Genomic DNA, 26,307 nt, shown 5'->3' with positions numbered 1-26,307 from the left:
AGATACAAGTTTTCTTTTGTTCCTAGTGATTAAATAAATAAGGGTGTTCTTACTGTTTTTGAGAAAATGAGATTACTTTTACTATAGTCATTATTACAAATGGTCAAGTCCCAATTGTTGTTTTTTGTTTTTTTTTGTTATTTACAGAGACAAAGTTTCATCATGTTGCCCAGGCTGGCTTCGAACTCCTGAGCACAAGTGATCCTCCTCCATCAGCCTCCCAAAGTGAATTGTTTTATATTGTGGGTAAAAAGTAAATGTAATATACATACATATTAACAGAACACTGTCTATATTTTGTATATTCATTTACCTAAATGGGGTAATGGTTACATCATTAGGGATGATAGATTCACCCTCCTAAATTACTATACTTAGTCTAATACTGCACTGCATGTACTGTAGACATCATAACTAAGGGCAGTTGATTAGAAAATAGAAAACCGAAGATTATCAAGCTACTTTAGCTATAACCTAACTCATTAAGTGATTCAGCTATGGAGAAAGGACACTTTCTTTATATGATATACCTAACCAAGTGAAGACTTAACCAAGTATAGATATTTCTTACAAAGAATACAAACTTCCCAAGAAAAGTGCTAACATATATAATCAATTGAAAGCAATTTTAGGAACTTAAGTGTTAAATTCTGAAAACAATAAATTATGTAACAATAATAAGGGGAAAAGATCACTAATAGGTCCTTCTAAACAATTTATTCTGTTAAACTAATTTGATCCAGAATGTCAGTTTATTCATCAACATTATTTCACATAATTTATTCAAGGCGGAAGGAAGTGTATTCAGAATCCAGGAGAAGTACACTTAATCAGCTTGCTATAATTTATAAACAAAATAGTCTGAGGTTAATTTTCCTTTTCAGAATAGCTAATAATAATAATAATAATAATGGCATGATTCCTATAATTAGCAGAGATAATGGAGATCTGACCACACTTTAACAATGAAAAATACCCAGGAATACAGAAACAGCTAGCTATTCAATAAGCTGCCATCAGTGAGAGCTGTAATTCAGGAATCTTGACTGTCAGTCTTCAACCCCAGTTATAATGTATCTCATTATTATTTAAATCTTTCATCAGTTTTTATAGTTCTACTAATCTTCAAAGCGTAAAATAAAACATAATGCCTTCATTTTTCAAAACACCTCCTCCTTGGATACTTTAATGCTTCTCATTTCTCCAAAATCTAACTACAAAATATCATTACGTGGGTACAGGTTTAGAAATTCATATAAATCATCAATTTGATAACCTATTACAGGATTTGTAATAAGAACTGATGTCCACTATATAATAAAAATCACTTCTTAAATCATATCTCTAAAATCCAAAACATTGACTGATCTTAGTCTTTCAGAGATAACATGCAAGTATATTCACATCTCTAGCGGGAAAAATGCAGCTCTAAAAAGCCCATTTCCGAATGACAGTTTAGGGATTTTACTGGGAGCTGGTCACAAAGGCAATCTCTGCCTTACAACTACCAAAATTTTAGACTTCCAGAAAGAGAGCAAGTGCTCATCATATATCACATGTGGAAACAGTCTAGACACAGTGAAACATCTGTATCAGTTAGGAATTGTTTCAGAAGCTCAGTTCTCAGACATCAGCCAAGGGCCAACCTTGCAAGCAGGCCCTTCTAAGCACAGCAGCCTTAGGCCTGCTATGTGAACTCTTTTTTTTTTTTTTTTTTTTTTAAAGAGACGGGGTCTCTTATGTTACTCAGCCTGGTGTCAAACTCCTGGACTCAAGCAATCCTCCTGCCTCAGCCTTCCATGTAGCTGAGTGGCTGAAACTACAGGTGCACACCAACATGCCTAGCTAGTAACTCTTCTACATGTAAAATTAAAAGGGAAAAAAGGTAAGATCAAAAGAATCCCAATTTTTTCTTTCTGGGGGGTAAGTTTCAATATTCATTCATCATGTAAATGTTAAAACCCTGACAGTTAACTTTCCAGGACTAGGAAAACTGAATAGATCAATGAGTGCCTTTTTGCTACCCTTCTCAACAATCTTGGTTTTCAATTACTACTTAACTAAATTATTTGGCTAACTCTCCTAGGCTGAAGGGCACTTGGATGAAGATTATAACTCAACTAAATCAATTCAGTGTCTAACACAGACTTACTTCTTCAATGTGCGTTTAATGCATTCAAAAGAAAGAAAATTTTAAAATATTGTTATATTTAGGGATTTTTCCTTTCAAATTTTAATCCAAGACCTTCTTTAGTCCATGCCAAATTGTCCCCTTGAGAATGGGACCAAAAGAACCAAAGAACCCCTTGGTCCTTTTGAGTTATCTTCCCTTATAGGTTCTCAATTGAATGGAACATCTTGCCTTTCTCAAACTTCGTGAGAACTGACATATCCCTAACTTGGTCCATTATTGCACTCCTTGATTCTAATTGCAATCCCAAAGTATAATGTGACATCTTTAGTTTTTTCCAAAATTCCTGTTACTCCCTTTTCATTAATCACTTCTTTTATAGTGGTGTAAATTAGCCTAGAGGTCCAGCATGGTGGCTTATGCCTGTAATCCCAGCAGTTTGGGAGGCTGAGGCAGGAGGACTGCTTGAGCCTAGGAGTTTGAGACCAGCATGGGCAACCAAGTGAGGCACCATCTCTATATAAAAGAAACTATTCAAACATGGTGGTGCACAACTGTAGTTCCTGCTCCTCCAGAGGATGTGGGAGGATCACTTGAGTCCGGGAGACTGAGGCTGCAGTGAGCTGTGAGTGTGCCACTGCACTCCAGCCTGGGAAAAAAGGCGAGACCCTGTCCCCAAAACAAACAAACAAACAAACAAAAACAAACAAAAAATTGGTCTAGAGAAGCAGTGTCCTTTTTTCCTCAAACTTCTGAAAAATAATCCTGTGATCAAGTCAATAATCTGACAAAAGCCTGAGCTGAATGAATGAGACTTCGTTACCATCATAGCTGCATCATTTTTTGTGATCACACAAAGAAAATAGCCATTTCTGGCCCAAGCATGGTGGCTCACACTTCTAATTCCAATGCTTTGGGAGGCCGAGGCGGGTGGATCACTTGAGGTTAGGAGTTCGAGACCTGCCTGGCCAACACGGTGAAACCCTGTCTCTACAATTACAAAAATTAGCCGGGCATGGCGGCACGCACCTGTAATCCCAGCTACTCAGCAGGCTGAGGCAGAGAATCGCTCGAACCCAGGAGTTGCAGTGAGCCGAGATTGCACCACTGCACTCCAGTCTGGACGACAGAGTGAGACTGTGTCTCAAAAAAAAAAAAAAAATACACATATATCTATATAGCCACTTCCTCTCATGGCTCTAAAACGTTTCCGCAATTTTGCAGCATCTGTTGTACGTCTCTTGTATACTTACTAAGGGGTTCTCTCATATGTTTGTACATTGAGGTTCCTATCCTATTAACAGTTCCTTTGAACAACATACACCTTTTTCAGTAATGTTTCCTTTCCTCCTAGGCCTTTGTCCTTTGAGGTTGCACTGACTATGATGAAATAAATCTTAAGATCTACTGTTTTTTTAATTGCTTTTGAAGTATGTATTGGTAACAACTGAAGCCATATATCATTCATAACTCCAATTCTTTCATAGCACAGATATGTAATGGGTGCTTACCATAGGCAGGTCACTGTTTACTGACTTAATGGGCATCATCTTTTATGCCATACTTGAGGACCGGCAGTGTAGACACTGCTTCATATTCTATCTACCTTTTCTCCTATTTTCAATTTTAATCTTCTAAATAAGAACAATACATTCTTCATGCAAACACATTCTTCTCAATCCTCAGATCTTAAGCATATGTCACTGATACTTATTTTGGAAAGAGATTTCCATAAAGAATTTAAAGACGTGGTTTTAGGTGCTGGTTCTGCAAGTTACCAAATATGTAACCATAAATAAACAGCTTAACTTCTCTACGCTTTCATGTTTTCATGAATTTAAAAACAATGTAGTGTATAAGTCCCAATCCTACACTTGTCAGAATCAAATAAAAGCAAGTAAAAAAAGTAATAACAACAGCTAACATTTATTAGTGCTCAGTATTTGCTGAGCAGTATGCTAAATCCTTTAAACATTTTATCATTTACACTTAGTCTTCACAATAATCTCCAAAAACAGATATAACTACTATTCCTACTTTACAGAAGAGGATTTCATGACTTAGTAAAGGTTAAATAGCTAGTTCAAGATCACAGCTGGGATTTGAATAAAAAATGGTCTCTAAAGCCATGATCTTAATCCCTTCTCTATTTTAGTTTGCAATCTATGCTAAGAGGTTTTGTTGATATTAAAGCACTTTACACATACAAGGTGATTATAAATGTAGTTACTATTATTAGTCATAATAACACTAACAATAATGACATCAGGAACTTAGTAATACAATTTTTTTTTTTTTTTGGTCTTCAACATTTAGAAGTGTGCCTTTGACAATGGTGAAGATGAAAGAGGACTTCTACATGTACATAAAACTAAAATCTCAGGGAGCTCCTCTAATCAATGCTCTAGGACAAATACCCATTTGATGCAATAGATTAATGCAAAATACTTTCTTTCAAGGGTAAATATTATAGTGGGTCAAACTACTTCAATCCCACTTTAGAAAATTAATTATGTGACCAGAAAATTCCTTGCTATCTTAATCTTGATTTTCAAGGATTATTTTGTGATTGTGATAATTTGTCAACGTTTATTCAAAAGATGCAGTACAACCAGCATATTCAAGTAAATTTAAATTAAAAGGATACTATAAAGAAACTCCTTTTGGCCAGGCGTGGTGGCTCACGCCTGCAATCCCAGCACTTTGGGAGGCCAAGGCAGGCAGATCACGAGGTCAGGAGTTCAAGACCAGCCTGGCTAACACAATGAAGCCCCGTTTCTACTAAAAATACAGAAAAATTAGCCAGGCATGATGGCGGGTGCCTGTAGTCACAGCTACCTGGGAGGCTGAGGCAAGAGAATGGCGTGAACTTGGGAGGTGGAGCTTGCAGTGAGCTGACATCGTGCCACTGCACTCCAGCCTGGGCGACAGAGCAAGACTCCATCTCAGAAAAAAAAAAAAAACAGTCCGTTTTAGATTTCCCAAAACTGAGAAAAATATCTCAGAAACCTTTCCAGCTCCTTCATGGTTCACTAAGAAATCAACAATATCATGAAGACTACTTACATTTCCAAAGTATCTTGAAATACGGTGTCCTAGATAGCAGGCACAAGTAATATGGTTACCAGAAAGATGTACTCACCCACCACAAATTTGTAAATTGGCACTCTAGATCAATGCTGTCAGTAGAACTTTTGGCAATAATAGAAACGTTCTACATGTGCACTGTCCAATAGATATCTTCTAGCCACCAGGGGCGTCTAAGCATTTGAAATGTAGTTAAAGTGACAGAGCAACTGAATTTTTAATGTTATTTCATCTTAATTAACCTAAATCTAAATTGCTACATGCGACTTGTGGCTCTGATATTAGACACTGCAGCTCCAGATTATAAATGACTCTTTGAAGTGGTTGGCATGAACCTATCCTCAAGAAACAATAACTAAATGAACTTTAAAAATCCAGCTCCTATTTAAACCTGAGATCTAGACCCTGGACCCACAGTGACGCCACACAGGCACTCTGTGGTTCAGCCTGAAACACCACCACATCTTACCACATCTTCCCTGCAACAGTGTTCACCTCTATACTCTACTCAACAACATTCCCATACCTATCTGTGTCACACAGAGTACAAAGCATTTTTCATCTAGTCGTTACTTTCTCTTTGCCTCCTCTTAATCAAATTGACAGAAACTAAAGCACATTCCAAAGGCATCAAGCAGAGCTGCTAAAATGAAAAGGAGACAGTGGAGAAGCATGCTTTTGCACTAACCTTTCATGTCTAAAGACATGGATTCAAATATAAATCAAACACTAAAGCTTGGCAGTCACATCCAAAACCCCAGGTGGATATGCATTCTAGTCATAAAACTCTTATAATATGACAAGCTGAAAAACAGAGCAGATGGGAACAATGGGTAAATTTGCTCAAGTAAGGCCCACAGCCACCAAAAGCCTGGGTCATGGACAAGGAAAGTTTAATAAATGCTCCAGAAGTCTGGTCTTTTATTATTTTCACAAATCAATTCAAACGGAAAGACACTATACTAAAAATTAATTAGGGAAACTTAGAAATGGGAAAAAGAAGAAAATGGGGCAGGGGGTGGGGGGGTAATAGTTTATTTAAATTATTCATTTCTTTCATTCCCTACTAGAAGTCTAAGAAATTCAAGTTATAAAAAATAAAAATTAAGGAAAATGGTTATGTTTCCTTTTTTCATACTCATTTTTCCTTAAAGCAAAACTAGGCATGTTCACAAAATCATGTAAAATCATGAGAGAGGTTAATTCCGCTAAATTCATCCTGAAAGAACCGGACTTTTAAAAACTCTCAAACTTGAAAAGCAGGCTTTCAAACTTCAGCTATTCATACTGTAATTAGAATTCAACTGTAATAGGTGAGCAATAAATCAGAAGAGGGTTAAGTCTGGCTTGTAGTGGAAGTTCTTTGCTTAATAATTATCTAACACCGTCTTTTCACAGGTCATTAAATAGTTAATCTTCATTTCACAGTCCTCTTGTCCATTATCCCTAGACAATCAAGACTGAAGTAGTTCTATAAGTGAGTAAACTCTCTCATACTGCAGTTTGAAAACTGTTACTACTATGCCACTTATTTAGGCTCATGGGTACCATGCATAGTAAAAATGCTTTGCTATTATTAAGATTTATGTATATCTTTTTAGTCTTAAGCCAACTGTCTTCTCAAAAATTAGAAACAATCATAGTAAATTCACTGGATGGAAAATAAAAGTTGCAACAAGGAATAAACCATTTGGTTCTAACTACTTAACCCTCATCTATTTGAATACTAATTTTTTTTCTTAAAATGGTAGCGTGAGAAATACAGACATTACATCTACCATCTCTGTTCCTTCTGTATGAAAATGGAAGCAGGAGGCATACAAATACTTTCCCATGTTTAAAAGTTTATTATACCTAACACAATTTCAAAATGTTTTGAGAAAGAGAGTGACAATCTAACTGAACAACTTTTTAAAATGTGTCATCAGAAAAAGAGTGAAAGACAGCAGACACTATTGTGGCACAACTGTAAGAACAAATTAAGTATCTAAGCATAATTTTAAGAATTTAAGAATAATAATAATAAATTCAGTCAAAATAATTTTAAGTTAAGAATATAATTTTAAGAATGTAAGTACCAAAGTATACTCTCTCCGGTAAGTTAGTAAATTAACTAACTTAATTAATTAATTAACTAAAGAGTAAGAGAGCAAATTAAGACCATACAAGTATCAAAATATATTTTCTCAAGTATAAGGCAAGACCATGTTTTAGGTTAGGAAAGAGTTGTTTTTCAGGAAGCCTCTCTAAAAATTTAAGAAGCAAGCACTAATCAAACAACAAAATTAAGAGCAAAGCCCCATTATTCACATTAGGCAAGCCCTATGTAACACTTTACCCTAGGCATACACATTGCAGAAAAAAAGGAATGACCTGCAAACAATACATTCAAAGTTGCAAATTAATAATCACAATTTTATTCCCTACTAAGATAATAACTATGAAACCCAGGCAGATAATCCCAATTATTTCCTATATCAGTACTTTTAGAATCAATTAAAGAGCTACATGAGACCATAAAAATCATCCATTCTAAACACCTGATTTTGCAAACTCAAAAATTATTTTCCCCAAGTTAGCAGAATGGCCAAAACTCTGACTCGCAGTACAGTGCTCTTCCCACTATAATGCATTTCCAAGTGCCCAACCTTCCAATTTTGTCAAATCTTAAGACATCATTTTTAAAACATTTCTCTTCAATAGCAGCTGGGATATATAACAGTTCTGAAACCTCAAAAACCACAAGCAACTGCTATATCAAGAAGAGGGGAATATCGAGTTAGCACAATACATCAAAAAATAAAAAGAGCTTCCTTCAAAGAGGGAGCAATTCCTTAACAAAGCTACAAACAGGACACATTTTTCCCCTTAAAAAAGTAATTACTCATTTTGATGGTTTCTGTTTAGTCTTTGGGGAACATAAGTTAATACTAATGCAAGCTGTCACAGCACGGCAAGCTCAGATGTCTCCACTCCATTCAGAAGTTAAAAGTACAATTCTATTAGGGATGAAAGAATGTGGAAAAGAGCTAGGCTCCAATTACTATCAGGAGGACTGTAAGCTGCTCACTCTCATTAATTTTTATTCCCATTTTAAAGATTTACAAACCAATAAAAACTTATCTGAAAACTGCTAACCATTCTGAACAATACAAACAGCACATAAATTTTAATAACTATCTCTTGAAAAAGTAGGATCCACTTGGCTAAAGAATTTAAACTGGGGATAATGATTGCTACCAATTAACAAAAACATTAAGAAGGCTTCTTTCCTACACCTCATTGAGCTCTGCACATGCTTAGTCATCATTTCTAGAGTTGTTAATGTGCACAAATAACTAAAAGACAAATATGAACAAGCATGAAGGGTCACTGTTTCAATCATAAAAAAGGTGATCATTAAGTCACATCTTTTTTCTAGTATAAAATTCAAAAGATTAAAATGAAAAAGATATACTATTAACGTTGTGCTACATTAAAAAACCAGCAGTCCAACTGGGACTAATTCCAACGATTATACTCCATACACCGATGCCTGAAAAATGTCATAGTTGTTACAAAAATTATTTTTTAAACCTTCCATCAAAAAGAATTAGGGAAAAAAATTAGAAACCTAACTTTTTAGGTGAACAGAAGCCTAAATAATGTGTTTAACCGAGAAACAATGTAGTTACACTGTGCAACTATAAAGCTTTATATTTCTTGACTCTGGCCATTCCCCCTCAGACTTAGAATTTCGCCTACAATATGAATCATAATGGCTACTCTTAAAAGACAATTTAAGAGCTTTTTTAAAAATATTATTCTTTATTCTTTTTTAATTTAACCTTTTTCATATTATAGTGACCCACAGGCTATAAATGAATTGATTCTAATAAAATTTATATTAACTATTCAAGGTTTGTAAAAGGGACAGAGAGTAGCTCAAATGAAAGATCATCACTAAGATAAAGTCTTAAAGGTAGACATATGAAAAGCTTGAGACCTTTCCTATATCCCATGTCAGAATGCAAACAAAATCTCAGAATGAGTAGAAGAAATGAATATTAAATTTTATTTAATTATGGATGGGAGAAGCAGACAATAGTATATTGGTCAATATAGTTATCAGGTTGCTACGACATCATTTTTCCTTAAAAGAGCAATACAAAAGACAAAATGAACTTGACAAAAATTCTATGTTGAAGCATGAAGCCTAGCCAACCCAAGTACTTATTCTTGAAGATTTCTTCTATATGTGGGTAAAGGCAACAAGCTGTTAAAAGCTTAGCAACAAAACTTCCTCCAGACATTAAAGAGGCACTCCTACTAATAAGATTGCAAAAAAAAAAGTATGTGTTATAACTACAAGAAAGTGTCCTAATCAGATAACTGTAAAGGGATCCTTAAACAGTATCTAACACAGTGCTTTGTGAAAGGAAGTTCACAAAATAAATGACAGCGTTGCAATTAATGCACGGAATAGAATTTAGTTTTTATATTTCTAAGTGAAAACACTTGATTAAAACAATTTTGAAAGAAAAAGGTAATAACTTCATCTGCTTACAAAGACACTTTATACTAGTTAATTGTCTGAGTCATCTTCACTTCCAAATGGCATAAGCTTCTCGAGCATGTTACACTAACAACTTTAAGGCTATGTCACCAGAAAAAGTGGGTGGTCATCTTGAAAATATCACCAACACTCCACATTTTCAAACCTGACAGATTTCCAGACATAAGGTCACATACTGAATGATTCCATTTATATGAAATTTCCAGAATAGGCAAATCCATACAGATAGTAAGTAGATTAGTACTTGCCTGGAACTAACTGCAGGGAGCAGAAAATGGGAGTGACTGTTAATGGTGCAGTTTCTTTTAGGGGTGATGAAAAAATTCTAAAATTATATAGTGGTGATGATTATACAAGTCTGTAAATTTACTAAACCATCAGACTGTATGCTTTCCAAGGGTGAACTTTATGGTATGTGAATTATATCTCAATAAAACAATTATTTAAAAGTTAAGATTTAGATTTTTTAAAAATCTGACAGAGTTCATAATGTCAAGGTATATATACTACAATAGACATCAGTCAGAGCTTTGCACCTGTTCCAAATGACTTTTTTTACCTTGGCAAGACGGCTCATCTGATCTTCTGAGAGAGTGCTACTTGTTCTGCCAGGAGTTTTTGTGGGTTCTGATCCATCTGCTTCTACATTAGGCCAGACTTTCAAGTCATGCATCCCTTGGCGAAACATGCTAGGGAAAAAGAGAATGTTCAGGGTAGAAGTAAATTAATACAGTTCATTACAGGAAATTTTAGATTCCTAAAAATAAAGAGAATTCTATACATGGAAATGTATATCTCCACTGCCAAGCTTTAAGCCCCCAATGGAATGTAAAGCAATTAACCAAGCAACTAAAATCCATGTCACACTGCTTTGCACATGCCATTCTTTTCTCCTCCAAGCACTCAGAACTATGACAGAGAATTCTACACAGAGAGTGGAAGGAGAGAAGGATGAGAAATGAGCACACACATTTCATCACTTTGGTGAAGATCTAAGGAATAACAGAGATCAAATTCCTAACCAACTGAAGAATGCCACATTTACAATGACTAAAATCAAAATTTAAATAATTACATAACTGTTTTCTTTAAATGACATTACAGTAGACTATATAGTCAAACTGCCTGTACTTGAATCACAGCTGTGCTATTACCCACATAACCTAGGGTAAACTACTTAACCTCTCTGTACCTCGGTTTCCTCTTTTATAAAATAGGATAAAAGGACTTGTATCCCACAAGGTAACTGGAAAAATTAAATAAATCAATACAAGTAAAAAGTACTTAGAACAGTGACTGGCATACAGTTAGTATTCAATAAATGTTAGCTATTACTAGTCTTTTTGCTGTACAAATTGATTTCTCCTTTCTTTTCCATAAAAGGCATGTTCTAAAAGTGAATACAATAGTAGATTCATACAAAAACATTTCCCATGTCTATAAATCAGAAATTTAGCACATAGCCAGAATTCAGCCTAAGTTTGGTTATCCTGCTTCAAAGTGAAACAATATATAACCTTTGTCTTGTTTTTGTCAAAAAGCTACCAAGAACATACAAAGATGAAACAAACTCATAAAGAGCTTTAGATAACTATGTGTTTTAACTATGCTGCTGCCAAATTCCCATGTTTCTTTCTGATGGGGAGGTTAAAGATGTTCTTCTGTTAATGTGGTTTCTTTTCAAAAAAATATTTTTGAACAAGAATTTTCAAACATAAAGTCTACTCAAACAGCATCTACTCAAAGCTCAATAAGTTATTTCTTACTCTTAGAAATAAAAAGACTATAGAAATTGCAATAGAAAGAAAAAAACTAGAAGTGTGTGTAGATGGACAGGCAAATCTAAAGCACTTCATACATTTTCACATTTAATACTTTAAAAAAAAAAAACAAGGTACAGACTGGGCATGGTGGCTCACACCTGTAATCTCAGCATTTTGAGAGGCTGAGGCAGGCAGACCACTTGAGCTCAAGAGTTTGAGACTAGCCTGGGCAACATGGCGAAACCCCATCTCTAAAAAATAAAAAAAAAAACTAAAATTAGGTGGGTACAGTGGCATATGCCTGTAGTTTTTAGGGGGCTGAGGCAGGAGGATTGCTTAAGCCTGGGAAGACCAGGCTATAGTGAGCCATGTTTGCACCACTGTACTCCAGCCTGGGTGAGAAAGTGAGACCCTGTCTCAAAACTTAAAAAAAAAACAACAAAAAAAAATTGTCTCCTTAACTGCTAACGGTTTACATAAATTTTTTCAAATCATTATTATAATGTTCTGGCTAATAAAAAATTTCTTCATAGATTTTCCTAAGGTAATAAAGATTTTCACTAAACATTATATAATGTGTATAAGTAATGATGCCATAAACATTTAGATTGGGAATTATAAAAGATAGCTACAAACTCATGAGCACAATAAGATCAAAGACCATATCTGTTAAAAGGTCTCTAAAGTTGGCAATAAAACAGATAATTCTAGTAACTGTATTTGCAAAAGCTTACCTTATGGACCCATACAAAATGCATTGACTAGCTGTGATAAATCAAAATTCTCAATATTTATTTATCATGTTAAACATCAAAAGAAAATTACAGTACAAAAACCACATATATACATGTCTCTTATAAAGTTAATTTTCTTTCTCTTTCAACTGAGATATAGATTCAACATTAAGCGGGCCTGCTTAGAGCAGTCTCTAAGGAACTACGTACAGTGAGATGATAATATCACTTTAAATAAATATCCTTAAATGTACCTTCAGAAATAGCAGAAGGCTTCCCTTCCTTCTCTCTACCTTCCCATCCCCCAGTGAATACTTTGGCTGGCTGAACTTAACTAAATCAAAAATAAGCACATTTGGCAAGAAGTCAGTTTACTAAATGATTTAGGTGCCTTGGGATGGATCTAGAGAAGAGATTTAAGGATAGGGGACGTGGAGGGTATGGGTGATGCCAAGTGACTCAAATGAGCAAGTGAACATATTACTTTCTTTTGACACTAATGGAACTTTGCAGAGTTACACAGCCTCCAGGTGGCAAGGCAGAAGATGCTCAGAGCATCGTGTCCACTTGGGAAATTAAGCCAAACAGGCAAGACAGAAGAAACAGCACAGCAGGATCTCCTTCTGACTCCAGCAGAGGCCCCAGCAACAGCTGCTGTTGATATTCCAGCTTGCAGTGCCAAGCCACTACAGCACCAACTGCCTTGACTTCCAGGATTCACATTTAGAAAAAACAACTGCAAGAGAAATCTACAGCTTGCATGTGGTTCTTTGCCAGGTCAACCTAACAATCAATCCATTCTTTAGCTACTTTGAAATTTCATATGCTAGACTTCCAAATTAAGGACGACAAATTATTCTAGCCTTATCCCTAACAAATCAGTATTTCAATTATTAATTAGACTATTCTCCAAGAAGTTCTGCCTCATACTGACTCATGTAAACAAAACAGATATTAGCAAACAGCAAGAGCTGATAGTCACAAGATTACCAATACTACAATACTACAATACTAGATGTCTTGAGGATCACTTTTAACAGCTACTAAGTACACATCAGAACCCTTTAGGGGAAAAGGCGAGGGATGGTTGGTGTTATTTCATTGCATAAGAAACATCTGAGAAAACTATGGTTAAAGGCAGCGTTTCCCTAAGTTATGAGAATGGAAGTGGCACATGGCATGGTTTTTGAGGAGGTGGAAAAAAATCTGCACGCGCTTCTTGCTGAGACCACCCAGAATACTCATATTGCCCTGTCTCCCTGGATGGCAGCACCATGCAAGGAAGTAGCTGTGAGCCAACAGCATAAGGAGATGTCTGCACTCTGCTGTAGCACCAGGAACATCCTGAACATCATCTTTCACAATCCAAAGCTGCACAAGAAGACCTGTAGCTGCTTAGGACTAGGAAATGCCTGGCTTTTCTCCAATGCGAGGCAGCTCACCCACATGGCAAGGCTACAGGACAGAGAGGAAAAAAAAAAAAGTTGTTTTAATTTCATAGGGTTTCTTAGAATTCCTTCTTCTGAGGTGAAGGTCAGTACAAGCGCCAGTACAGGGGGAATAGGAGTTGGTGATTTAGTCTTTTTGCACTCCACCCCCTCAAAATATCTTAGACCTATATTAAAATCTTACGTTATGTTAGTTATGTTTGGATAACTGCCCTACAACTATATAGGAGTTGAACTGATTAAAAATGAAAATGATGTAAAGCCTGATCTTCACCTTAATCTGAGAGTGAGCTGAATATTCCGTGTATATCTGACTATGGAAAACAGAACCATTCTAATTAAAGGATTTTTTGCAGATATTGTATGCATATTTCACAAATCAAATGAATTTCATATCATTTGTATTCACTAGGGATTCTTTTGCTTCAATTTCTAAAATTTAATAGCATAGTTTTTGTCATTATATTTAGTCTTGCTATTACCCACTAATGTTAAATAATACTTGTTTTCCATGTACAACAGGGATATCAAGCTTTTCTTTTAAAATAAGTGGAAGTTTAAAAAAAGTAAGTTGGGTTAAATAAAGATATCAAGTAAAGAACAATAGGCCAGGCATAGTGGCTCATACCTGTAATCCCAACACTTTGGGAGGGCGAGGCAGGCGGATCACCTGAGGTCAGGAGTTCAAGACCAGCCTGGCCAACACGGTGAAACCCCGCCTATACTAAAAATACAAAAATTAGCTGGGCACAGTGGCATGGGCCTGTAATCCCAGCTACTCAGGAGGCTGAGGCAGGAGAATCGCTTGAACCCAGGAGGCGGAGGTTGCAGTGAGCTCAGATCACCCCACAGCAGGGCGACAGAGAATCCATCTCAAAAAAAAAAAAAAAAAAAAAAAGGGACAATATACTTAGTGAAGAGATATGAATGGAATTCTAAAAGTGATAAGTAAATGACTCAAGTTGGAGAAATCAAGCTCTAAGTGAGATAATTTCATGCAATCAGTGCTTCTCTCTAACAGGTTTCATTTATATCGGGCATCTGATGTGTTCGGGACATGAAGGAGTGTAGGATGACCTATTTTCCAGTTAGAGTTAAGAGAAAACAGATGACTTTCCAAGATTCAAAGTCTTATTTTAGTTAATGGCAGAAAACAAATTTAAGTAACCACTCACTTATTGCTACTGCTCTCTTTATAGAAATCCTTGGGGTTTAATGACTTTTTAAAGTAGAACAAGCGCTACTGATTTGTCTTTAGGCACGCTGCCAGCTTGGTTTGGATGGGAGGTAAAGGAATTTTCCTTTCACTGGGATATACACAGAATTACAAATAAAGTGGGCACCAAGGGAAGGAGTAAAGAAGAGGAACGCATGAATGCACGTGTAAGTCATATTAATAAACTATCACAAAGGTCAGTTCAGTGCTTCTCAAAATGTGGTTCATAGGCTCCCTTTCACAGACTCACTCAGGATGCTTGTTTAAAATGCTGATTCTTGGGCCCCACCACAGACACACTGAGTTAGTGAGAACCCAGGAAGATGCTTTTCTCATAGGCTTCCAGGATGGTTCTTAAACACAGGTTGATTATTACTGATTTGATGTAGTACTTTTTAAAAAAACGTGCCAGAAGCCAAACTAAACAGTACCAAAAATCAATCTGAGAGTTTGTTTAGATGTAGGCAGTTCATTTCACTGCATCTGTGGAAATTTCAATTGTCCCTCCCACAACTACATCCTAGTCAGAAAATCCTCTGAAACTAGATCCTAAAGTCCCCTAAAATGCATGAGTACTAACGCAGGTGTTTTTATGAGGGAACCTCCTGTTGATATTCCAGAAGGTAAACCACTTGTGATGAATCTGGGAGGAAAAACCAAGAGGAATGTCTGGTTATTTCTCAAAAATATTTAGCCACTAAGAAGAGCTGTACATTTTTCTTTTTCTTCTCTGTTGCAAACAAGCCCCTCCCTAGTAACAAAAAATAAGGGGTAAACACTCTGTAAAAGAAACAATACTGATTTAGCAATATGTCCATTCTGCTGTAACATGCTATTTTATCAAAAAGTATATTTTAAAACTGAAAGTTACAATGTTTCAGACTACATCTAAGTTATTTTTCCTGTATGAATTTTAATAACAAATATCTCTTTAGTAGCCACATTAAACTAAAATACCTAGGTATTTGTAAGCAACCAAGCTATTCCAAATGGGATTACATCTAGATTTCATTCATGAGTTTAGAAGCCTTTCTGACACACTCTATTCCTGGATAGGAAAGTTTAATATTATAAAGGCATCAATTCTCTCTTTAATTAACATATATAATTCAGTAAGATTTTCTAACAAAATAACATTGAGTTTTTTAATTGAGAAAATATTAAAATGTATCTGCCAAAACAAACCTGGAAATATTTTAAAAGAAAGACTAATAAGAATTATCCTTACCTAATACTTAAACATTTTATAATACTATCCTAACTGACAGAATAGCCCAGGAAGGATACCTAGTATTTATTAAGGTCATTATAATATTTATTCAATACATAAATATATGATATAATATTTATCAGGCCCATTAAATGTATTTAGTAATGTAACAATCATAAACTACTCAATGAGGTAGATACTATTGTTCTTTCATTTAACATATGAAGACATTGAGGCATAAGATTAAATAATTTGCCCAAGGATACACAGATACTAAGCAAAGAAGCCAAGATTTGAAGCCAGATAATCTACAACTTGCTTTCCTAACCACTATAGCACTATACACTATAATGCCTCTCTTAGACTTCAACACATGATGAATTGAGTATATAAGGATGCTATTTTAAAATAGCTAGATAAGATGACTTATTTAATAAGCAGTGTTGGGACAAATATTCAAACCATTTGTTTTGGTTTTCTCTAAAAAGCTATTCTCACTATACCACTCTTTCACAAAAGTAATTTTAGATAAATCAAAGATTTTAATGTAAAGGAATAAAAGCATAACAGAAGAAACCATTTTAAAGAATCTTAAATGGGAACTTCCTAAAACATTAAATTCACAGCCCAAAAACTAAAAACTGATAGATTCAAGATAATAATTTAAAATCCATGAAGAGCAAACAAATACATACTAATTCAAAGGAACAAACCAAACCAGAAAAGCAGTATTTGTAACATAACCCACAAAGGGCTAATTCCATTCATCTACAAAGACTCCTTATATATCAATAAGAAAATGACAACTCAAAAAAAAAAAAAAAGCAAAGAATTTTATGATATGTGAATTATATCTCAATTTCTAAAAAGGACAAAGTACATCAAAAAGCAGTTCATGGAAACATAAACACAAATAGTCAATAAACACTCCAAAATACGATCCTCCTCATACTTAATGATGTAAAAATTAAATAACATTTTTTAACTTTAAAGTAGACAAAAATTAAGACATTTGTAATATCCAGACAGATCTATAGCATTTCACACTGAAAGGAACCAGAACTTCTTTCAGAGATTCCAGGTCTGGAGCAGAAAATTACCAAATGAGCCTGGAAAAACTTGTCTACCAGAAAGCAAAGAAGCTACCAATCACTACTAGTGTACTGCCAAAAGGACACGGGGTCTACTTGAAGGGTCTCCTACTGACCAAAAATGAGATTTTTTGAGCATTATAAAGAGTAAAGACAGCAATGGACTAAAACACATAAAAAACAAAATGCACAAAAGCCATCGATCACCACCTTTGCAAGTTACTAGGGCACAAACTCATTAGTCTTAAAATTGGTAAAGGGAAAGAAAGTTAAAATATTTATCTGTCTTTCCTATATGAACTAAGTAAATACTTGATGAAGGACCAAGTTCTTTAGTGAAAAATTCCTATTAGTAAATGCAGAATAATAACAGAATGTCACAAATTCTCTAAAGATAGACTGAGCCCTCTGTCCCAGGAGAAAAACGATATAGAGAAAATATCCTTTGGGACTATGGGATTTTTTTTTTAACAACAAACATCTAGTATTTGCAAATGTTTCAAAAACTGAATTATCTTTTATATCACAATCATTACCATCATTAGCTAATGAATGCTTTTTAATCCTGTTTTTCATCCTTTCTGTCAATATTATAAAAAAAGCAGATAAACCCTGTAACAAAGCAGTTATATATCATAGTCACTTTTCCCTAAAAGCAAGGTTCTATTTCCCAATGACTTCTATTTTCTACTAGAAATCACATTAAATCACCAACAGAAGAGCAATATAAATTGTATTTCCTAATCTATCTGTATATCCTGTAGGAAATATATGTTAAAATCAGTGTAAGGAATGATCAAATCATATGTACCTAACTGGTTTACACTGGAGACTGAGCATAAACTATTAAAGCCTTCCCTCATTCCGAAAAAGAAAAGGGTCAGAAAGCTGCTACACTCCTACAGATGAGACCAACAGAATGCTTACCCGTATTTTCCAAAGAGCGAAACCGTTGTTCCTCCTACAGGCACTGCTTTTCCGGGACCATACACATCCCATATGGTGAGGGCCACTTGGGCATTCCTGGGCAGGTCAGGGTATTTTACTGGTAGTTTCAGCCATTCATTCCAGCTATGGAAATGAAGTTAACATAAATCAGAAATACATATATATATATCTTTCTTTTAAATTAACAAACCACACAAAAAGTTTTGGCCAGAGGAAAAGGTTCCAAAAATGTTGTTAGACTCTAAAAAATAATATGGCAGTCACCTCAATTTTGCTAAAGGCAACTTTCCATTTTAAATAAAAACATAATTGTTTTAATAGAGCTCATGAAAAACAGCTCTGTTAAATTTTTTAATAAAACTCAGAAAACACCAAGACACCAGATAATATAATGGCGAAAAAAACCTGGGAAAACATTTCAACCTGTTAGAACTTTTTAAACAAACCATGATTTTCTTTAACCACTCTTCAAAACCCAATTTACATTATGAAGATAAAATAATCAAAATTACTCATACTCAAAAGCACTTCTGAGAACAAATCAGGAAAAAAAACAATCAAAACAAAAACTCAAAGTAGAAAATCTACTACCCTTATCACATGAAGTTACCAGACTGCTCCAGACAGATATGTGACTTCTTATGCGAGAATTTTCTGTTCCTCAAATGATTTCATTAATACTGATAACATTAAGCTATTAGTGCTTTATGCTTTCAAAGCACATCTGTATATATTCTTTCACTGAGGAATGTTTGTTAATAATAATATAGTTAATGACACCACAGCTCTTTTTTTTAAACCCTCTATATATTTATGTAAATTTTCTTATACTTTTAAATTTCACACTGTATTCATTTGATAATTTCAACCCTCTTCAAGAGGAGCTGGCTTTTAAATTCCAAAAGAATACTGTGCCAACAATATGCCAAACTAATACCTAGCAGACACATAGAATTCTATTTCTGTTTACTCAAAATTATTCTGTTCATTCAAAGTTATTATCTAAGGGACATATCCTAGTCTATGTTAAATACATCTGTATTGCTAAAACATTTAACAAAATTTCCAAAAACGTAAACAACAAATCATTTATATATGCCATATAAATTAGAGATGGCTATCAATTTCAAGAAAAAGGAGTTATTAAATCCTTTTCTTCTATGAAATACTTTTTTAATCACATGCTTAAGAAAGCCAGTATCTACTACAAATAGGCTCAAACAACTAAATAAAATTATCTAATTACTAGCCACATGGTAGGGCAGGCTAGAAAGAAAAACACTAAGCAGTGCCAACTTTTGCCAATGAATAAACCACAGAAGTTAATTAACACTGGCTAAAGTTGAAGACAACAATAAGCGATAACATCCAAAATAATGTTTTGGATATTATCCAAATTTCTTTTTGGATAATATTGTGGAATTTATTATTCTGTATTCTGTCCTTTAATGACTACCAGACAACACCAATGACCAACTAATCATTTGTCTCAAACCTTCTGCTATCCAATACCAGGCAACACCACTTTCAATCAAAGCAACTGCACTTAATATGTTTTATATACTAGGCTTCTGCAGAAGAGTTCTTTTGAAAAAAATGATCCTACTTTGGGAGGCCGAGGCAGGCAGATCACTTGAGGTCAGGAGTTCAAGATGAGCTTGGCCAACATGGTGAAACCCTGTCTCTACTAAAAATACAAAAATCAGCCGGGCATGGTGGTGCGTGCCTGTAGTCCCAGCTACTTGGGAGGCTGAGGCAGGAGATTGCTTGAACCCAGAGGGTGAAGACTGCAGTGAGCCAAGATCATGCCACTGCACTCCAGCCTGGCGACAGAGCAAGACGCCATCTCAAAAAAAAAAAAAAAAAAAGAAAAAAGAAAAAATGATCCTTCAGTTAAAAAGTTTGAAAACTGCTCTAGATATTCTAGAAGTTATAGAAAAATCTAGTCAGACACCAAAAAGGTATATATTTTGGACACCACTTCGTTCTCTTCCTCTTCACGAATCATCCCTACCCCATCCGCTAACCCTCATTAACCTTAAGATTACATTCACTTGGCAACAATCAAAACTGCAAAGCCTAAATCTGGATGCTCCAATCCCCACCAGGTACCCCCATCACCGCATACCATTGTGCTAGCACTCGAATCTGATTAAAATACTTCAGAATCCTAACTGTAATTTTTGAATTAGATTGTATTATATGTCTCTCTAAAGCCATTTTCAAAACCTTTATGAGACAATGTGAAATATAAGTGTTCTTAAAAATGTAAACTACTTCCCTAAAGAATAATATTCACATAAGAAAAAAACTTAGAAATTTGCAGTACATACACCTAAAAATGAGAATTTACCTTAAGTGTAATTAAAGGAAGTACAAGTGTCCCTCATGGGATCTCTTAGTGTAGGACAGAATAGGACATGATATGATAGACTTGAATAAATTTCGGATGAGTTCCTCATTATTAGAACTCTCACAACTCACTATCAGAAAGTCAGAAATCAAACAGATTTAAATAATTTAGAATCTCATACTGGCCCTAAAATACTATCTGAACTAAGGAATGCAAAAATTTGGATAGCAAGAGATCCCTTTATGATCTAATTTCTTCTTTCCAAGGTTTATAGAATATCTCTTTTAAGCAAATACTTATAAACAATAAGGACTATTTAAGGTTTTTACCTCCACTCACTTTAGGATGGCAATTTTTGTTTTGATGAACTACCAATAAATTCAACTTTCGAATACTAAAGAGCAGGATGTATAAAACGTGCAAATGTTTTCTCTTAGTCTCCCAAAGACTATTCTTTTTTTTTGAGATGGAGTCTCGTTCTGTTGCCCAGGCTGGAGTGCAATGGCTCAATCTCAGCTCACTGCAACCTCTGCCTCCTGGGTTCCGGCGATTCTCCTGCCTTAGCCTCCCAAGTAGCTGGGATTACAGGTACCTGCCACCATGTCCAGGCAATTTTTGTATTTTTAATAGGGGGTTTCACCATGTGGGCCAGGCTGGTCTTGAACTCCTGACCTCAAGTGATCCACCTGTACAGTATTTTTTTAAAAAGCCTATTCTCGTGGTATTTTATCCAAAATAAGGTGTTTTTCTAAATCTATTGTCTACATAGCTTAGACATTTTAATTTCAAAGTCGTTTTAAATAATTTTAGCGTACTTTCCAGTACTTTCACAATTTAAAAACTACAAACGTTAAAAATTCAACTTTTAGAGATCAAACATGGAAGTTTTTATATTCTTGCAAACATATAATATAAAAACTAATGCAGAGAAGAGTTGGCAAATGGGAGGAGGAGGAGAAAATCTTTAATCTTGTAATTGAGAATTTGCTTTTGTTGTAATTTCCTTTTTTGTCAAGTCATGCAACAGAAGCCACTATACATTTTTCCTTACCAAAATGTTTTTGGCCTTCTAGACCTAAATTTGTTTTAACTCTTCTGAGAGTAATAGGTGACCTCAAAAATCTAATTAAAGCTTTGAGCTCTGTCCCTGAAAAAGTACACAAAACACAAAATTCTGCATACACCTTCAGGGGTTTGAAGACTTCCTGATTCCAGTTTAAGAATCTCTGATACAATTAAAGAATTCTGCTCCATTGTTTTAGGTGTGATGATGATGATACTGTAGTTATGCTTTAAAAACAGATATACAGAAATACTTACAGTTAAGGTGTTATAACGTTTGAGGTTTGTTATAAAATGGTGAGAATACAAGATTGGCCATGAGTTAACAGTAGGTATATAACAGAAACTTAGGCGTTCACTGTATTATTCTATTTTTGTAGGTTTAAAATTTTCCAGAATAAAAAGTATTAAGTATATATATATATTTTTTACGTGTGTGTGTATATCTACATACACATACACACATATCTATATACATATATATCTATATCTATATACACACATATATATATACAGATAGATAGGCTAGATAGACAGACAGACAGATATCTCTCCACAAAAGACTACTGAAGAAATTACACCATTAAAATACTTGGTTTCGATATGGCCAGATCCCAGAGTTCAGGCTTCTGCTCTTTGAAAACCCTTTCCAGCTACACTGGGTGACACCTGGGACACACAGGGTTGAACCCTCTATGGCACAGTCTGGCTGTCCATGTGGTCACATCCTGTCTTCCATGAATACTCCTTCCTTAAAAGCATACAGCCTGTGTATCCTACACTGAGCCTACCAGAGTGCTGAATAACACTCGCTGATCAAACATCAGAACTGCACTACATAGTCTATCAAATAAGAAGTGTCAAGAAGTCAGATTAAGGATCCACAATACTCTTCTGAAAAAAACAGGAACTTCATGTTCATTATATTTACCCTGAATCTTGACAAGGTCTTGCTAATGTGCCATGCTGAATAAACTATGAATCTAAATAAATTAGTTTCATATGTAAAATAATAATAAAAATTTTATTAGTTTCATTTGTAAAATAATAATAAAAATTTTATCTGAACAGATGGCAATAGATCTATCTCTAAAAATCTGAGCTCCAAACATCAGGTTGGACAATATTTCAGACTATCCAGAAGTATTTATGCATTCAAGAGCACAGGATGGTAAAGAATTTTAAAATGCCACAGACGTGTTTTTGTTTTTGGTCATGTAAATCAGTCAAGTGCTTATCAAAATGTCAATATGCTAAATACAAACATAAATCCATTTCTATTTCAATTGCAGTTATAATACTGATATGCATAATACTTTATATGAGTATGTTTCTACTTCAAATGATTTGATCCATGCCTATAGGTATTAAGAAATTCCTCTATAATCCTACTAAATTATACTTGCAGCATCCATAAAGAAAGGTAAGAACAGTCTGTAACACAATATATGCCAGAAAAAAACTTACTTCCATCTTGTACTAAATGCTTTGTAGGATGTTCTCACTGGCAAGGCCAAAGGCTTCCCTTCTGCAAAAACTTGACAAGTAACATAAAGATCAGAGCATGTCTCTTGGTATAGTCCTGAAAACTTCAACATTGGGTCTTCCAGGACAGCTTTATAACTCTTTTGTTCCCTCTTCCCTTCCAAGCTTCCTCTGAAAGCACAAGACCAACAATGTTTCAGACATGAATTTTTTAAGCATGTACATATATACATAAGTACTAAGCATATACATATATGCTTTAAGTATGTACATATATGCATAAGTACTAAAAAGTTTACCTTCGTGTTAAGGTATGCTACCTAAACAACATTTTCCTGTATATGAAATTAATGTCATTTTTATATATGATAAGGGTTTCTTAAAATCCTAACATACCTAATATCAGTCCCATCTTCATCAACACATTTCTCTATTTTATACTTCTGAATTTTAAACGCTGCCATTGACCCTTGATATACCCTCTGGAAGTCACCAGCTTTCTAGGCCTTGGTTTCATTTTCTTCATTTCAAGTTGACCACATATTCATCTATTCTTTCAGGAAACATTTACCATAGTGGACAAAGAAGCCCAGAAGAAAGAAAAGATAAGCAATACAGTATTACAATAAAATATTAAGTCATTGCTTCTGGGGAAAAAAATTTACTTTTAACTGCATGTTTTTATTCTACTCTTTCCATTTTTTTTTTTTTTTTACTATGCACATGCATTGTCTGATCATTTCTTTAAAACATAGTGGTATAAGTCATAAATAGATATGCACAGGATACTATCAGAGAGGGAGGAACATTTTTTAGACATCAAGATTACATCAGATACTGTGCCAGGCATTTTATATTTTCTTTCTTACATAATTTTCACCATATTCTCATTTTATAAATGAGGAAACAGAGACTTATAAACTAATCTCCTTATCCACAGTCACAAAGTAAGTAACAGAGCTGAGAATAAACACTAGGGCAGGGAGGCCAAAGCCAATATTCTTCCCATTACAGTAAGATAAATCAGAGTCTCAAGAGTACTTAGGCTGGCATGGGGAAGGGACTTAGTACCCCAGATAGATGTCTGAAATGATCCTGAACAATGCATGAGAGTTGAAGCAAAAGAAGCAGAACGTCATCCCAAAGGGAAAGGAGACAGAGTGAGACCCTGTCTCCAAAAAAAAAAAAAAAAAAAAAAAAAAAGGGACCGGTTTTTTTTGGCTTTTTCTTTATTTTTAATGTTCAAACATTTCAAAAAATGCATTAATATATCCAAGAAATACTGAGCATCAAGCTGAAGGAAAGCCCTTTATCAATATTGATCCTGTATGAACTACTAGTGGTGTATGCTATGGAAAATACCTTAAATGAGTGTATAAAGTATCATACAAAGGTACAAGGTGGTTGTTGACATATTACTTTTACCACCACCACCACAAACTAAAAAGTAAACTATTTGTCAGCGAATAAGGGACTTCTGAAAATAAAATGAAATGATCATTCAAAGGTACATCAGACAACTGAGAAAATTTATCTATCACTTACTGCAGACCTTTGACCGACACATATTTGTTGAATATTAATTGAACATACACAAGAAATGTTTATTAATTATGGATGATGCTATGGTCAATAATTTGTGATAGCTTTGACAACACTCCTACATGACCACCTTAAAAGGGACATAATTTCCAACTCTGTCTTGTGCATCCCTCGTCATTATACCGGTTCTATTATCCTCATCTCAAGATATCACGCCCTTGACCTTTACTTCAGCCGTGGTGCCCCAACGTTTTCCTGCAAAGACTCTTTTCTCCTATCTTCTTGGTACCTTTGAAACTGGAACCCTCATCTTCGACTTACTCCCAACTTCCCTGACTAAACACTGCCATACTACCCAAAGATTCACTCTAGGCCTCTATCACCTCCCGTGCTAATACACCATGTGCTCATCTTATTCTCAACTATCGCATCTGCCTGTGTCTACCTCTCCATAATTTCTGAAGCCTTCATTCCACCCTACAAGCCCCGTTCCAAAATAAAGATCGTCCTCTTACTTACGACGAGACTTGATTTCTTAATTTACAATGAAATAGTAATAAACTCTCAAAAGGCTGAACAGCAAAAACTTTAAAGATTGTAAAATACAGCGGAACTTAAGGGCTATTCCTACTGCTGTGCTTCTCACGGAGACCACGTATTAAATCCTTTTCCAAAAGAGCCCCTCTCCACGATCCACTCTCTCGCGCCTCCCTGGCTACAGCCCACACAGCCGCCCCCAATCTGGGCCTTGAGACGAGTCACGTACTTTCTGCCTCTCACTCCCAACAGGCCCCTGCCCCCACGTCCCTACGCCCCAGCAATCCCACTCCCTGTCCCGAGTGTTCTCTTACATCTTAAGCTGGACGTTGATATCCAGGTCACAACTATAGATGTAGTGAAACTTCTCTGCTTCCCCCATCGCACCGTCTGCAAAGGTACCACCTACAGCGGGAACTTAAGTACAGGAAAAACAACATAAATGAACCAGCTGAGCCCCACAACACGGGAACTTCCGGTTCCGCCCCCGCCAGCAAGCCGCCAATCCCCGCCCGGAGCGAGTTCCGACGCGGCGGAACTCCCCGCCGAAACAACCCTTCCGCGCATGTGCACAAGGCGCCCACCATCTTGCTTAAGGGCAAATGTATATGGGAAACGGCTAATCTGGTTACATTCCAGTTTTCCTGTCTTGACAGCACTTTTTTTTTTTTTTAAGAAAAAGAGACGCTATCATTTGAGCTTGAGCTGTACCTAAAACAATACGAAAGAAAATTCAATTCAAAAAGAATTATAAGAGCTTTCACTGGCTGCCAGCTAAACAGGTTACAAGCACAAAAATTGGAATTTTGCCAGGTTTAAATTCCAGTGGCCTTCCCAAAAAGTGTAGCACTAATTTGCTATCTCAAGCAAGGATTTTCTCTTTCTGCTCTAAAGAGTAGGGAAAGGACTAAATAGAGAATAAATAAATCTGGGTTTCATGTTTGGTGTTGTCAATATTCATGCTACTTTGGACATAATACTTGCGTGCATGTTTAAACTGGGAATATTCAAATTCAATGTAGTTTCAAGCCCTAACCCAAGTTAGAATCTAGAGGCCTCCTGTAATAACTACAGAACACAGATCTCTAAACCCTCTGAGCTCCTATAATGTTTGTTTTTATAATTATTATAATCTAAAATTGTAA

At 35.3% G+C, this 26,307-nt stretch overlaps 1 protein-coding gene across 4 annotated transcripts in view; it reads right to left on the bottom strand.

The window, feature by feature from the left end:
- PIK3C3 (phosphatidylinositol 3-kinase catalytic subunit type 3) overlaps positions 1-25,995 on the bottom strand; it is a 126,494-nt gene extending 100,499 nt beyond the window's left edge. Inside the window, exons 1-4 of one of the 4 annotated variants that reach the window (XR_004667548.3) lie at positions 25,477-25,989; positions 23,066-23,254; positions 18,163-18,306; positions 10,333-10,462 (exon numbers count right to left, since the gene is read on the bottom strand). Coding sequence is in view for 3 of the 4 variants with exons in the window: in XM_034943585.3 (XP_034799476.1) it covers positions 10,333-10,462; positions 18,163-18,306; positions 23,066-23,254; positions 25,477-25,544 (531 nt within the window). In the remaining variant the exon portion in view is untranslated. Of the gene's footprint in view, positions 1-10,332; positions 10,463-18,162; positions 18,307-23,065; positions 23,255-25,476 lie in introns of all 4 variants that reach the window. The other 3 variants (XM_034943585.3, XM_034943584.3, XM_003830212.6) reach the window with 3 other exon arrangements.
- Positions 25,996-26,307: the final 312 nt, after the last annotated feature.

This window comes from Pan paniscus, chromosome 17 (genome assembly GCF_029289425.2).
Source record: "Pan paniscus chromosome 17, NHGRI_mPanPan1-v2.0_pri, whole genome shotgun sequence".
Classification (NCBI taxonomy): Eukaryota; Metazoa; Chordata; class Mammalia; order Primates; family Hominidae; genus Pan; species Pan paniscus.
Note: the sequence above shows the minus strand (reverse complement) of the source record. Positions and strands in the feature narration are given on the sequence as shown.